General features: G+C 45.1%; 1 protein-coding gene across 1 annotated transcript in view; it reads right to left on the minus strand.

Moving 5' to 3' along the window:
* The window catches only part of CRISPLD2 (cysteine rich secretory protein LCCL domain containing 2), a 63,685-nt gene that overhangs the window by 14,487 nt on the left and 35,676 nt on the right, over positions 1-13,522 (minus strand). Inside the window, exons 8-13 of the mRNA XM_039888756.1 lie at positions 13,104-13,164; positions 10,264-10,330; positions 9,635-9,765; positions 7,806-7,849; positions 6,451-6,523; positions 3,946-4,021 (exon numbers count right to left, since the gene is read on the minus strand). Coding sequence (XP_039744690.1) covers positions 3,946-4,021; positions 6,451-6,523; positions 7,806-7,849; positions 9,635-9,765; positions 10,264-10,330; positions 13,104-13,164 — 452 coding nt within the window. The remainder of the gene's footprint in view (positions 1-3,945; positions 4,022-6,450; positions 6,524-7,805; positions 7,850-9,634; positions 9,766-10,263; positions 10,331-13,103; positions 13,165-13,522) is intronic.

Here is a 13,522-nt window from a genome sequence, read left to right on the forward strand (position 1 = left end):
AACTGCTCAGTCGCAAACTAGGATGGTTGGTCACCCTCTGTGCACCAGGGAGCCCCTTTTTTTTTCTTGGAGAAGGGATCTATAACTTTCTGGTCCTCAAAAGCTGTTGTCTCCCCAAAGATTAAGAAGCAATCAATGTGCAGTCATCCCAAAGAGAAGCGGGAGACTTTTGAAGTGAAACGATTATTTTAGAATTCCTCTAAGTTCTCACCGCTCGTGGGGTGAGCTTTGTCAGTGAGCACTAGCACCCTACTGTTTTTACTGGCAGGCAGAACTGACATTTTTTTCTGCCTCTTCCGGGTGTTGCTCACTCTGCTAAGGGAGTTCCCAGAAGTGAGGCCCGGGGCTATTTCCCGCTGGAGCTCCAGTAGGGACTAATCCCTCTGGTGTCCCAAACTCGCCTTCCTGCAGGCCCTGACTGGGGAGCGGCATCCTCTTGACTAAATGCTGCCAAGAGGCGGTGTCCTTTGCTTCTGTGCCCTCTATGACAGTCCTTTGCCTCCTATCCCTGGAGAATTTCTGGATACCAGTGGCATAGGAATTTTTTGTGATAACATCAAACCATGAACCAGGAGTACGCAAACCTCACACCTATGGTCAGATATTTCTCATGCAATAGGCCTGGTACCGTCTGTTATCAATACGTCTCCAACCACCCCCCACCCCATGTCCTGCAAACTCTTTTCCTTCCTTTTCTCCCCTCCTTTCTCCCACGCCTCTCCTCTCATCGAACTTCCTTAAAGATACAGGTTGTTCACTTTCTCTTCTCAGGGCCCCACGGGACAGGAATATCTGAATATTTATTAGCAATTGTTAGCAGCAGAGATCTAGTCTCAGTGTAGCTAGAAATGAATCCTGCTTCCACCAATTGTTGCCTTTGTGGCCTTGGATAATGATTGAAACCCTCAGAATCTCTAATTTCTTAGTATAAAGTGGGGAGCATCATAGCTAACATTTTTGAGCATTACCAAGGCAGGCCCTGTTCTAAGTTTCACATGCATTGATATAGTAACTCCCAGTAACCCTACAAGGTAGATTTTATTATTATTCCCTCTTAACAGGTGGCAGGCTGAGGTTCAGGGAGGTCACATAGCCTGCCCAAACTTACTCAGCTGGCAAACGGCAGAGTCTGGACCGCCACTCAGAGCCAGCAAGCTGTACACTATTCTATAGGGAACAATAATAGCTTAAGAGGGCTATCATGAGGATTCAGTAAGATCAAGGGCTGAATGCAGGCTTGCACACAGTAAGCACTCAATAGATGTTCGTTAATAAAACAAATATCACCACCATAATCACTACTGTCACTATCATCATTTATGAAAATTCTCAAGGGACTGTCATCTCTAGCCCAGTGGTACTTGAAGTGCAGTCCCAGGCCAGCAGCATGAGTATCACTGGGGAACTTGTTAGAAATTCTGATTCTCTGGCTCTACCCCAGACTCGCTGAGTCAGAAATGCTGGGGGTGGGACCCAGAAATCTGTTCGAACAAGCCCTCTGAGGGATTCTAATGAATGTGCGAGTATGAGAACTCACCCAACCACCAAGAGAGGCACGGAGGACAGATAAGAAAACCGAGGTTCGGCGGGGGGTGGAGAGGCTTGTCCACCATCTCACAACTGGTAAATGGCACAGATGGGACTTAAACTTGCATTTTCTGACCCAGACTTTGCTCTTGGGGCTACACCCTGATGCTTCGGCCTGCAGCTCACCACAAAGAGAGGGGCCTGCCAAGTAATGCACTCGGGTGAGCAGGCAGGCACTGCAGCGCTATTAGGCCCTTCGAAGATCTGGAGACAACTCTCCCAAAATAAATCTCTTAGCTAAACAGACATTTTCCAAAAGGCATCATCATTTCCCAGAATACAGAGTGACCTAGAAACCGAGGCCAGAAAAGAGCCTCTGAAACGGAGGTAGCTGTCTCTCTTCCCCCTCCCTTCTCTGTTTCCTCCTCTCCTTTTCTTCTCTGTTTCTCCCTTCCCTCCTTCTTTTACTTTCTGAAAAACTGTTTAAGCATCGACTATTGTAGTATCTTCATTTATTTTTTCTTTCAACAAATGTTCATTGAACATGCATTGCGTGCCAAGCCTCGTCGTGAGCACCGTGGGTTCCAAAGGCTCAAAACTGTAGAGAACAAGTTAGCTAAAGACTGAACACAGGTTTTCACTCACGTGCCTGTTCACATCGGTGTAATGACGAGTACAGGTACATCCGAGCAAGGCAGAATAGAGCGGGAAAAGGACAGAGCGTAAGGCAAGACACCCCTTCACGGCATCTCGTCTTTGTCATGTACTAGCTTGTGTGATTGGGGGCAGGTTATTTGGAGCCTCACTTTCCTCCTCCTAGGTTTGGGGATAACAAAACCTAGAGATGGTGTTTTTAAAGAATCTAAAACACAGTAAAAGACATCTCTATGTTATTACTGAATTTTCATCAAGTTCTGCTTGCATTCTAACCTCTTTTTTTTTGGTTTTGTTTTATATGTTTAGCTGTTATGTTGTTTGGTGCATATAGATTTGATTTGCATATCTTCATAGATTGTACTTTTTGTGTCACTGCATAATTCATTGCGTTGTACTAGTCAGCAAGCTTAACTTTAAATTCTGCTTTAGCAGATAGAATATTGTATTGCCAGTACAAGTGAACTTGTTTGTTTCTTTGTATTTGGCTGGAATCACTGGGCCCATCCCTTTATTTTTTAAGTCATTTTAAAATCGAAATCTCTGTCTTTCTTTTTCTTTTTCTTTTTGTCTCTCAGATGGGTGCCAGTGGCTTCTTTGGAGATCAGAAAAAGCCCTCTCCCCAAGGTGCCCGTGGGGTTACCGCCCTCTGTGGCCTGTCACCCTTGCTGTTCTCACACAGTCTGTCTTTTAATAGCAGACTTTGGTTCAGACATTTAGTATAACGATTGATATACCTTATTTTACTCCTCCATTAAACCGTTAGAACTCAATTTTAGCTGAACAGCTTTTGAGAAGAAAAAAAAAACTCATTTAAAGAGGAAAGAAAAAAGATGGGGAAAAAAGGCTAGCCATGAGGCTGCTTCGACTTCACAGAACTCAGTGTCCTCACATTTATAGTAATCTGGAGCAAACGAAGGCAGATGGAGGCAAAGGTGATGGTGGCAGGTGACAGAGAACCATGAAAGTGAGAAAAAGCGGAGTAAAAATGCTAGCGGGGGATGAATGATGCTGATCCAATCATGGAAATGTAGATCTGAAAGATGCCCTGGACTAGAAAATCCCAGCTGGCTCATTCAACGGTGAAGTAAATGGCTTGGCAAGAAGATCACACAGCTTGTTGGGCAGAGCAGTAACCATAGTCACGTCTTCTGAGTCACCATGTCCCTAAACCCTGGGCAGCTAGAGGAACTCAACTGTGTTCCAGAGGATTCATTTAAGAAAACTCAGGCTAAAGCTTCTTTGCTAAAGTTAGGAGGGAAATATGGACGGACAGGCTCTAATGTCATAAAAGTGGTTATTAACAAGAAGTAAATTAGTGCGATTTGCATTTTCTTCTGTGTGCTTTTAGTTAAGTGTATACATACATAGCCATAAAGAAGTACAGTGAGGAGAGTGGGCCGGTATCTATGAACACATCAGGAGAGCTGGAAAAGACTACTAGATATCTGGAGAAAGGGAGCAGGTGATGCACGAAAGTCTTCACATTAAAAATGCACGGCAGCGAGGAAGCGGGATTCGATTGACCGCACTACGAAAACGTTTGTGTAAGATGAGGTACACCCGCATCTGTATTCATAAGCACACACAGGCGGAAGTACCAATATCTCTATAAATGGGAAACTAGGGCAATGGCTGCAGAAACGAGTGGTCTAAATTTAGCTAGAGGCACAGAAATGAGATCTCCAGTGTCCAGTATCCGGACCTTGGAAAGCGGTTTCTGAGGCTTTGAGAGGTAGTCACCGAAAACGCCAGCATACTCACGTCTGAGTAGATGTTGGTCCCAAACACTGGAGCCCAGTAGGACGGCTCGTCTTTGCAGTGTGCCGGACAATGAACTCTGGAAACCAAGAGGCATTTGTGTGATGCTTATGATGAACAGAAAACAAAACTTCTTGAGAAGCAGCTGGCCCTCTTTATTTGAATTTCAAGGTTTAAGTTCTTAGGTGAAAGGAAACAATCATATTGTTTAGTCTTTAAGAAAAAAAATATACACTTCTCCCACCCTGACAGTGGTGAAGATATTTTCCCTCTTCTTAAACAGTTCATATAGATTTAAAAAACCCCAAACAAAAAAAGACACACACAAACGCGGTGAAAGGGAATAGATACCGAGTGTGGGACTCTAAGAGGTTGTACCTCCCGATCTTGGGTGTTGGCAGTTCATACTGTGGGGACATTATGGAGATTATAATCAATAGACTTTTTAAAAGGCAACTTCCCTGTGTGGAGAGGAAAGGGTGGAGGGCCCTCACCTCAGTGAGTCACAGAATATTCCAGGGAGGGGGCGCTGATAACCTGAGGCGGAAAAGGGGTTAGATCACTGCTGTGTCAGTCACCACATCCTTGCCATCCGCACACAGGATGAGGAGAGCGCCTCAGACTAGAAATGGGTGGACCTCAGATGGTTTGACAGACTCAAACCAGGAAAAAGCATGAACTTTACTTAAGAAAAGGTCTTTTGTCTTTATTTGGAACAGTACACCATGGGCTGGGGCCCAGGGACCAAGAAACCAAAATGGTGCCCGGAAGCCATTTGGCCCCAACACAGGCAAGATTCTGGGAGGGAAGAGAGCCAGGTAAAGGGATTGAGAAGTTGAAATGATCCTGTGAGGGGAGGAGGCAGGAGAGCGGGGGAGAGAAAGATGCGTGTGTGTGTGTGAGATTTAACAAAAGAAAAAAAATGTAGGTAAGACGGTTCTTTCCTACATCTTCTAGAATAGCAGGTCAGAAACTCATATTTTGGATACTCATACTATGTCATTTTTCTTTTTGTTTGTTTTTGCTGAAATTTTTTTCTTCTGCTTTTCTTTAGTATTTGGGGGAATCTACTAAAAGGTTGTTATTGTCACTTGAACATTCAAGGAGAGGTCGGCATGTGGTGGTGGCAGTGGCGGTGGGAGCCAGTGAGAAAGCTTCCTGATGAAGGCAAGTAGCAAATGGGGGGACTCAGGGACCCCATCCAGTCTCCTCTCTGTCACTGGCACCTTCTCAGGGTTTTTTTCTGCTCACACCGATTAGTGTTTAGGTCAGTCTTTCCCTTCAAGAATCCACAAGCTTCCAGGTGCAGGATAAGGGTTCACAGGATGCTACATCACCCAACTTTTGAGAGGACCTAATGGGTACTTCAGAGACAAATGCTATGAGGACACTTTTTATTTTATGTTATGATGCCTCATTCTCTAAAACTCAGCCAGTGAAGGCTTGGGGAGACACATGTAAAACCTACTCCTTAGACAAACAAATTGTGGCACATCTACAGAATGGAACACCACACAGCAATGTGGAAAAAATAAACCCTATACACCCAACAACACAGATGAATCTCAAAAGCATTATGCAGAGAGAAAGAAGCTCAACAGAAAAGTCTTCATACTATGACAGCTCCATTTATATGAAATTCTAGAAAAGGCAAAATTAGAACGAAAGAGAATAGATCAGTGGTTGGCAGGGTTGTGGGTAAGAGGTGGCGGGAGAGGGTCTGACTGCAAGGGACTTTTCTGGGGTGACGGAAATGCTATCTTGATTGTGGCGGTGGCTGCATGAGTGTGCTCATTTGTCAAAACACGTTGAACTGTATACTCATCAAGGGTGAATTTTATTGTGTGCAAATTATACCTCACAGAGCTGGGTTGTAATAAGCTATTTCTAAAGTGATCCATGGAAAATACTGCAGATCAAGAAGAAGAACCAATGAGCTGATTTAAAGGGGAGAAGCAACTTCCAGCTTCCGGAGTTATGGACTGATCTAAGAGACCAAATGACACATCTCAAGGTCTGTCTGAGGGGGCTCGGGAAGAGCTGGGTGGCAAATGAAGTCATGGCTATAAACACAGGTACTCTGCCTGGTGAGGGGAGGCGACATCACGTGGGGCACAGTCATTTTCTCAGTTAAGTTCCCAAGAGCAAGGCTCTGGGGACTGGCTCCCCACAGGGCTCACCGGAAGCTCCTAAAGAGGCCAGTGGCCTGCGAGGTCACTCCCAGAGATTTGGATTTCAGTGGTCAGGGCAGGGGCCCTGGGAATTTGTGCTCTTAATGCCCCTCAAGCGACTCCAATGTGCTGCCAGGGTTGAGAACCAGAGGTCTCAGGGAAGGTCTAGTGGGCCCTTGACTTTGAGCATGAATTGACTGATTTCCTGCATGTGCACATCCAAGGGCCACAGCTAGAACTCTGCTGTGCTTCACTGGCAGCAGATGACCCCTAGCCCGGCACGGCACCTTCTTCTCTCAGCCCCTGTGTTTGGAAACCAGATGCCAGGGCGCCTTACCTTGGGCAGTGGGTCCCTGGCTTTTCGAATGGGCAGAGTTGAGCGACAGTGGTGTAGCAGTCCAGGTCCTGCACTGTGGACAGCAATGGTGGAAAAGGGTCAGGTCACCGGCAAGGGTCAGGTGATGAGCTGGGCCGTAGGCTACTGGTCCATAAACTGAGTCGCTAGACACCTACGTCCTAGGGGTTCACTTGGTCCTCAAATAAAGCTGGGATGAGAACCCAGCGGGTGTCAAGCCCCAGGGCTCCTGGCTCTTCACCTAAGGCCATTCAAGGGATAAGACAAAATCTATGGCCCAAGTGGGTTTACTGGTCAAGGGCGTTACCACCTGCAGTAGTTTCTTTATGGATCAACAATACTTTTCATTTGCATAGTGCTGTTCCATTTTGAAGCCTTTCCCTTAATTATCACCTTGGATCCTCATGGCAGGTATTATTCTAATTATACAAATGAGGAAACTGAGGCTCAGAAAAGCTGAGACCTCGCAGGGCATGGGTGAGAACACAGGTTTCTATTTCCCAGCCTAGAGCTCTTTCCAAGGGGACTGGTGATGTTTTTCTTCAAAGTCACATGTTGTGTTTCAACAACAGATGTAAGAAAACGGTTCTATTGCTGGCTACCTGTGGTCTCTGACAGCATGCCCTCAGCTAATCCAGGGCTGGGCAAACTTTTTCTTAAAGAAACAGAGAATAAATATTTCTAGCTTCCTAGAAATATTAGCGTTGCAAATATATGCAATAGCTTTCGTAGCAGAAACCAGCCACAGATGATGCATAAATGAATGGGCATGGCTATGCCCCAATAAAACTTTATTTACAAAAATAGCCATAGGTAGGACTTGGCGTGAGGCAGGTAGTGACTATAGCATGCTCTCCCATGGATGCATCCCACCCTGCCACATGAACATACGCCACGTTTCCCTCTCATATCTCTGGCAGACATTACTAATCCATCGAGCTCTGTATTCTGCTGAGCCCAGAATGAGGCCTCAGACTCCTTTTCAACACAATGTTCCAGGTAGCCACTATCAATCAGTAGAAATCAACATCCCCTATGCAACCTATTAGCTACTCTTGAGACCCAGGAGCTGCTATTTCTGTGACATTCAGCTGGAACCCTAGGCCAGTGTTTCTGGTTCAGCACTCTAGGGCCAATGCCAAGTTCAGATACATTTAGAAACTAGTTAAAGAACCAACCTCCTCAGGAAACTCTTGAAAAAGCCTTTACAATGCTGAGAACAGCAATGTTAACAGGCATGATAAACATTAAATTGACAACTAAGAAGAATAAAATTTCCAGGGAAACCCAAATAACCTGTGTATCATGGTCACATTAAAAAAAGACCGCCAGCTTACCTTTTACTTTTGACACTGTGAACGAGCTGGAAGCTTTGTATTTGCTGTAAAAGAAAACATTAGGTAAATGCAAACAGAATGGTTTCTATAAGTGCATGCTTGCTCCTGTACTTATTTTATTTACATGCTCAACATTACATTATCCAACTTGTTTTCCATCAGCCTGAAAGCCCTAAGAACATTCTAGAGCGGGATCTAGAATGAGAACTTTCTAGAGCATGGCTCGTTAACGTCTTTGTGCCTAGGACCCCTCTGGCAGCCTGATGAAGCCTACGAACCCCTTCTCAGAGTAATGATTTAAAAATGCATATGATAAGTTTAAAAGATTAAAGGGAAGTCAGTTATTATTAATGTCACAAACAAAGTATTAAAACAAATTTGTGTTTGAGTAATAGCTGCACTTTTTTTATTAATGCATTAAAAACAGAATCTAGAGGCGGGCCTTCTGACTACTGTCATTTTAAGGTAACAGTTCCAGAGCTGTCTGCAGCAAGTGGATTTCTACCAGTGAGAGAGTCACCAGACCCGCTGATGCTGCTCTGGTTTGGAGCCAACATTCGTAACGGCAGGAAATACGACATTTCAATTAGACGTTAGTGAAAATAAAGCTTTAATTTGCTTTGCATTGATGTTTGCAGACTCTCTGAATTCCACAATGTGAAGAATCCACTTTAGAACAGAAATGGCTCCAGGACAAGTGTCCCAGGCAAGACAGGACCCGAACCTGGCCCAGCCTGACAGCTGAGCTTTGTCGTGGCCAGCGCTGAGGTCATCCAACTGACATCTCTGCGAATATCTTCTTTGCTTTCATTGAGACTTCCTTGCTCTTCTTTTCGGTTGCTGTTTACGTAACCCCCAAGTCCCTAGCTCAGACAGAATCTGGAATACTCCAACACCACCTGAAGAGTCAGACTTTTCAAAAGGGATTGACTCACGTCATTTTTGAAATGTTCCGAATGGCCTCACAATTCAGATGGGACATGCCGCCTTGGAACAATTGTGGGAGCATTTGCTCAGTGCTTTCCTGGCCTCAGACCCTGGAATGGGCCCTGTCATGGGGAACCCCTGACACGCTGTCTCAGTCTGGATTAGCTGGGTATGAGCCCTGGGGCCGACTATGGCCCTCATTTACAAGTGAGGGTGCTGCCACCCGGAAGGGATGAAGAAACAGGCCCAAGGTCATGCACGAGGATGAGGCAGAGCCAGGTCTGTTTGACTCCGTGACCTCTGTCAGGCTCCACACTCCTGGATCACTTTAGCCTCTGATTCCACAGACAGATCAAGACGTGATCTCCTGCTGCTCCTCATGGCCTCCCTACTGTTCTCCAAAAAGTCAGAATGGTGAAGATGGTCTGACTCATCAAAAGCATCTACAGAACATTATTTTGCAAAAGGAGTAAGAATGGTTTAAAAATGAAAAGCCTCATTTTTAGGAAGTAAGAAGTGCTAATCCAGAATTAGCTTACGAACGCAAAGACACCATCCAACCGTTAATGGTGACGTGTCTGAGGAGTTCTTGGGGACTAGGAAGGGAGAAAAAGCAGGAGTCAAAACCCAACCAAATTAAACACACACACACACACACACACACACGCACACGCACACGCACACGCACACGCACATGCGTGCACGCACACATACACACACAGAGGCCCACTGGAATGAACTGTGTTAAATTGCCTATGAGGTGATTTCTGAGTTATGGGTTTAAAGTCATCTCTGTTTTTTTTTCTTGATTCTTTATTATTGTTCAGTACTTTTTCAAGTTTTGACAATATTTTTATAACCAGAAAAGAAGTTATAAGGAACACTGATCATGGAATAGTTACCTCAAAGACTCCACACCATTTCTCTCAGACTTGACGAAAAAAGGGACCTTCCCATTCCTAGTGATGTCCACCAGGCCTCCTCTGTCATCTAGGATCCCGTAGTGAATGGCAGCCCGGCATATGCTGGACGACTGGGGGGAGAAGTGGGGGAAGACCATAAGTGCATTTGAAGTTATCTCTGTCAGCAATCTTTGTCAGAAATACCCAAGATGCTTGTCTTCAACCCACAAAAAGTCAAAAAGTCGGGCCAAAGCTCACGCCGTCTCTGACTCTTGCTTCTCTCTAGAACACGTCTTTGTTCCTGGGGTTGCTTATCTTAAAAACTCATCCGAGGTGTTTAACAAACTAAGAACAGCGACAAACAGCCCTTTCTCCCCATGCACTGGAGCATATTAACGCTCCGTCTAAAATGGAGACTGATCTTCATGGGGGTTGGCCCCAGTACCCAAAGGTGGCCTCACAAGTCTGTGAGCCCATAAATACGCACAGATCAGTGGATCATTTCTACAAATGCAAGGTTGGACGAAGGAGGAAACAGAAAATCTTACATAAAAACCACCACCCTTCTTGAACAACACATGACAGCATTTCAGACACAAGCCATTTAAAGAAATATTGGCCACACTCACACTTTCATAAAAGAGAGTTCCAAAAATCTTTGCCTTGTTATTCAGGCAGCCTGCTGGGCACTGGTACCTGATGGGGAAGAAAGAAAAGGATTTTCAGAGGTAAACACGTTGAATAAAGCTCACTTATTTTTTTCTTCGACGGCTCTATTATTACATATAGGAAAGCTTCAGTGATGTAGAATCCCGAAAAGAAAAAATCGTCTTTTTTCGAACAAATCACAATTTACCCAGGCTGAAGTTTATAGTCACGTGGACACAATTACAGATTCAATTTGACCTTCTTAAGGACTATTTTCATGTGCATAAGACTTATGTTTAAGGCAGAGCTGTGAATACATGGACAGTTCACAAACAAAGACAAATGGCACAAAAGGTGCACACGCGCACACACGCACACACACACACAAACACACACAAATCCTCAAACATCAGTCATCAAAGAGGTACAAATTGAAAGGAAGTGCGGTTCCCCAAGTGTCAAATTGCAAGTTTTTTTTTTTAATAGAATACAACTCGATGGTGTTCATGTTCATGGAAAGTATAAATTAGTCTTTCCAGAAAGCCTTAAATTCATTGATTCTTGAACTTTTCTCATAAGTGTGTATCCCAAGATAAAAGTCAGAAGGTTAGACCCACAGGTTATTCCAACTGTGAAAAACTGGAAATAAGCCAACAGGTGTCAAAGGAATGGCCAAACATTTTTGTGTAGCCTCATGTCAAAGTGTTACAGGACTACTTTTTCAGGACTGCTTAGTGACTGACTGGGAAATCTTAAGTGAAAACTAACATAAGAGATCGGATAAGCGCATCCTAATCAGTGCACAGAAAAAAAGTTTGGGAGGGATGACAGCAAATTGCTACCGATATTGAGGAGATTCTGGACTTTTTTTTCATTATACTTTTTTTTTTTTTTTGGTCATTGTTGTTTTTCTGAATTACAATGAACAAGAATACCTTTTAAAGTCAGAAAACAAGCCCAGGAAATATTATTCTTGTAAAAGTACGAGGCATAGAAAACTGATGTGCCAGGTGGTGGGAAGGCTTGTAGGCAAGAGACTGTAGATGGTCTCATGTTTGCAAGCGAGAATGAGTTATATTTCTTGATAGGAGGTCTCTACTAGTCTTCGTGTGGACGGATCCCTGCCTTCTCCCCACCTGAGGGTCCCATCTGCCCATGACTTAGGAACTCTTTCGAAGCTGTCTAACAGGAGATGTTCTCCAAATCTTGTAATTTTTTTCTTTTGAGTACTCAGGCATGATGCTCTCATAATGAACTTGCGGGCTAGAGAGTCACACCATCACAAAGAAACAACTCAGGAGCGTTCCACAAATCCTGGACCCACGAGTTTGTGGAGTGGGTATCCCTTCCAGATGCTGCCTTCTTTCTGCCCAATTTTCCCAGCACACGCGGAGATGTGCAAATGTCCCCAGCACTGTGCACAGGAACAGTTATTGCATCAGCCACCATTGCCACATCTTGCTCATCTCACCGACAAATGGACTGTTTACTTTTGCAGTACTTGCTGGCCTGTTGCCAGCTGCTCATGGGACAATGTATGAGCCTCTTGAACGACCTCATCCTGCGTTGCTCAAAGTCTCTTTCATAACACTCCTGCCAAAGGCTGAGTCAAGTGTTCTGACAGGCCAAATGCCAAATCCCCATGGTATAAAAGAAGACCTGCTCCCTACTCTGTTTAGCATACTTTAAATGATGTGATTCAGCTTTAGATGAATGAATGACAGAGTCCACAGGAAGACGAGTAAGGACCCCTCTACCAATGACATGGTTTTCCAACCATGATCTTGAGGTTCTGTATGTGGCTGCTGCACCTGTTGGCCATTCGCTGCCAGAAAGAGCAGCCCAGCAGCTGCACTGCCAAAACCAAACTCATTCTTCCTGGCAGACATTCTTCGACATCCAAGCGGACAATACTCAATGACTCCAGCAGCTAGATGAGTTCATTCAACTACCTGAGGCTACACTGGCAGCTTCTCCTCCGGGAGTGGCCACCAGGAAGCGGGCCTACTCAGATTGTGCAGCAGGCTTGCTGGATCTGTCAATAGCCATGGCACTGTTGGCTCACATGTGCCCTGAACAGAACTCTGGGCCACCCTGCGAGCCCCTCACACAGGGAGGTAGAATGGAGCCCCCAGTTGCGCAAAAGGATTAGTCAAGATTGTCTCATGTGTATAGCACATCTGCCACATGCACATCTGGCATTTCTACAGTTTGGAAATTCCTTTTGAACTAATAACCCAGAGCATCTGTAGTTTGGATGCCTCCTTCCTACTAATATACATCCAGGCAGGAGGAGACCCAGAGTTTGGGCCAACCCTCTAGGCCAAAGGTTATCATTTAGGGGTGATCTTACCCCTCAGGGAACAATTGGCAATTTCTGGAGACATTGCTGGTGATCACAGCTAGGGAGGAGGTGCTCCTGGCATCTCGTGGGTCCAGGCCAGCGATGCTGCTTGACAGTGCACAGAACAGCCCCCACCACCAAGGATTATCTGGCCCTAACTGTCAGCAGTGCCAAGGTTGAGAGACTCGCGTCTAGGTGGCTCTTTGTGTGCCAAGCTCTTAACGAATGGTGGCAGTCAGAGGGAACTCTGGGATGTCGTGGTCACTCTAATCCATGACATGAAGCAAGCTGAGTTATGTCCCGTTCAACACGGCACACCTTTGGTGCTAAAAGTAGAGAATGCCATTTTTCTGTGAGTTTCCACCTGGCTTGGTTTACATGGTCATCAACTGACTGATCATAATGTGACCCATAACCCACAGCAGGTGCTGCAAAGGGCTGTAGGGAGTGAGCGGTGAGAGGGGATCCAGACTTTACCTGTTGCAAGTGGACCCTTTGCACTTGTCTTTCAGCTTGGTGTCGCACCTCACAACTTGGGCTAGGAGAGAAATGCAGAAATATATATCACAGCAAGAATCGAGAGAACGAGTCTGAGTTAGAAAACCCTACCCCTCTGCTCCAAGGAACTTTCTGGAACATTCTGGAATTCATGCCATAATGACAGTAGAAGCATTACCCAAGGGCTGCAGGCTTCAATGGTTAAGGTTCGAATCTAAGACCCAACACTTTATAGTAGTCATGGGGCATTGAACATGTTTCTTCCCGTCTCTGAGGTTCAACTTCCACCCGTAAATCATGGGGATAAGTATGGTGGGTAGTGTTTCTGTGAGCGTTAAATGAGAAAGTAAATGTAGCCTTGGAAGAGAGCCTGGCACACAAGTGTCCTGTAGCTCTTT

Source organism: Pteropus medius, unplaced genomic scaffold (genome assembly GCF_902729225.1).
Source record: "Pteropus medius unplaced genomic scaffold, Ma_sr-lr_union100, whole genome shotgun sequence".
NCBI classification, from domain to species: domain Eukaryota; kingdom Metazoa; phylum Chordata; class Mammalia; order Chiroptera; family Pteropodidae; genus Pteropus; species Pteropus medius.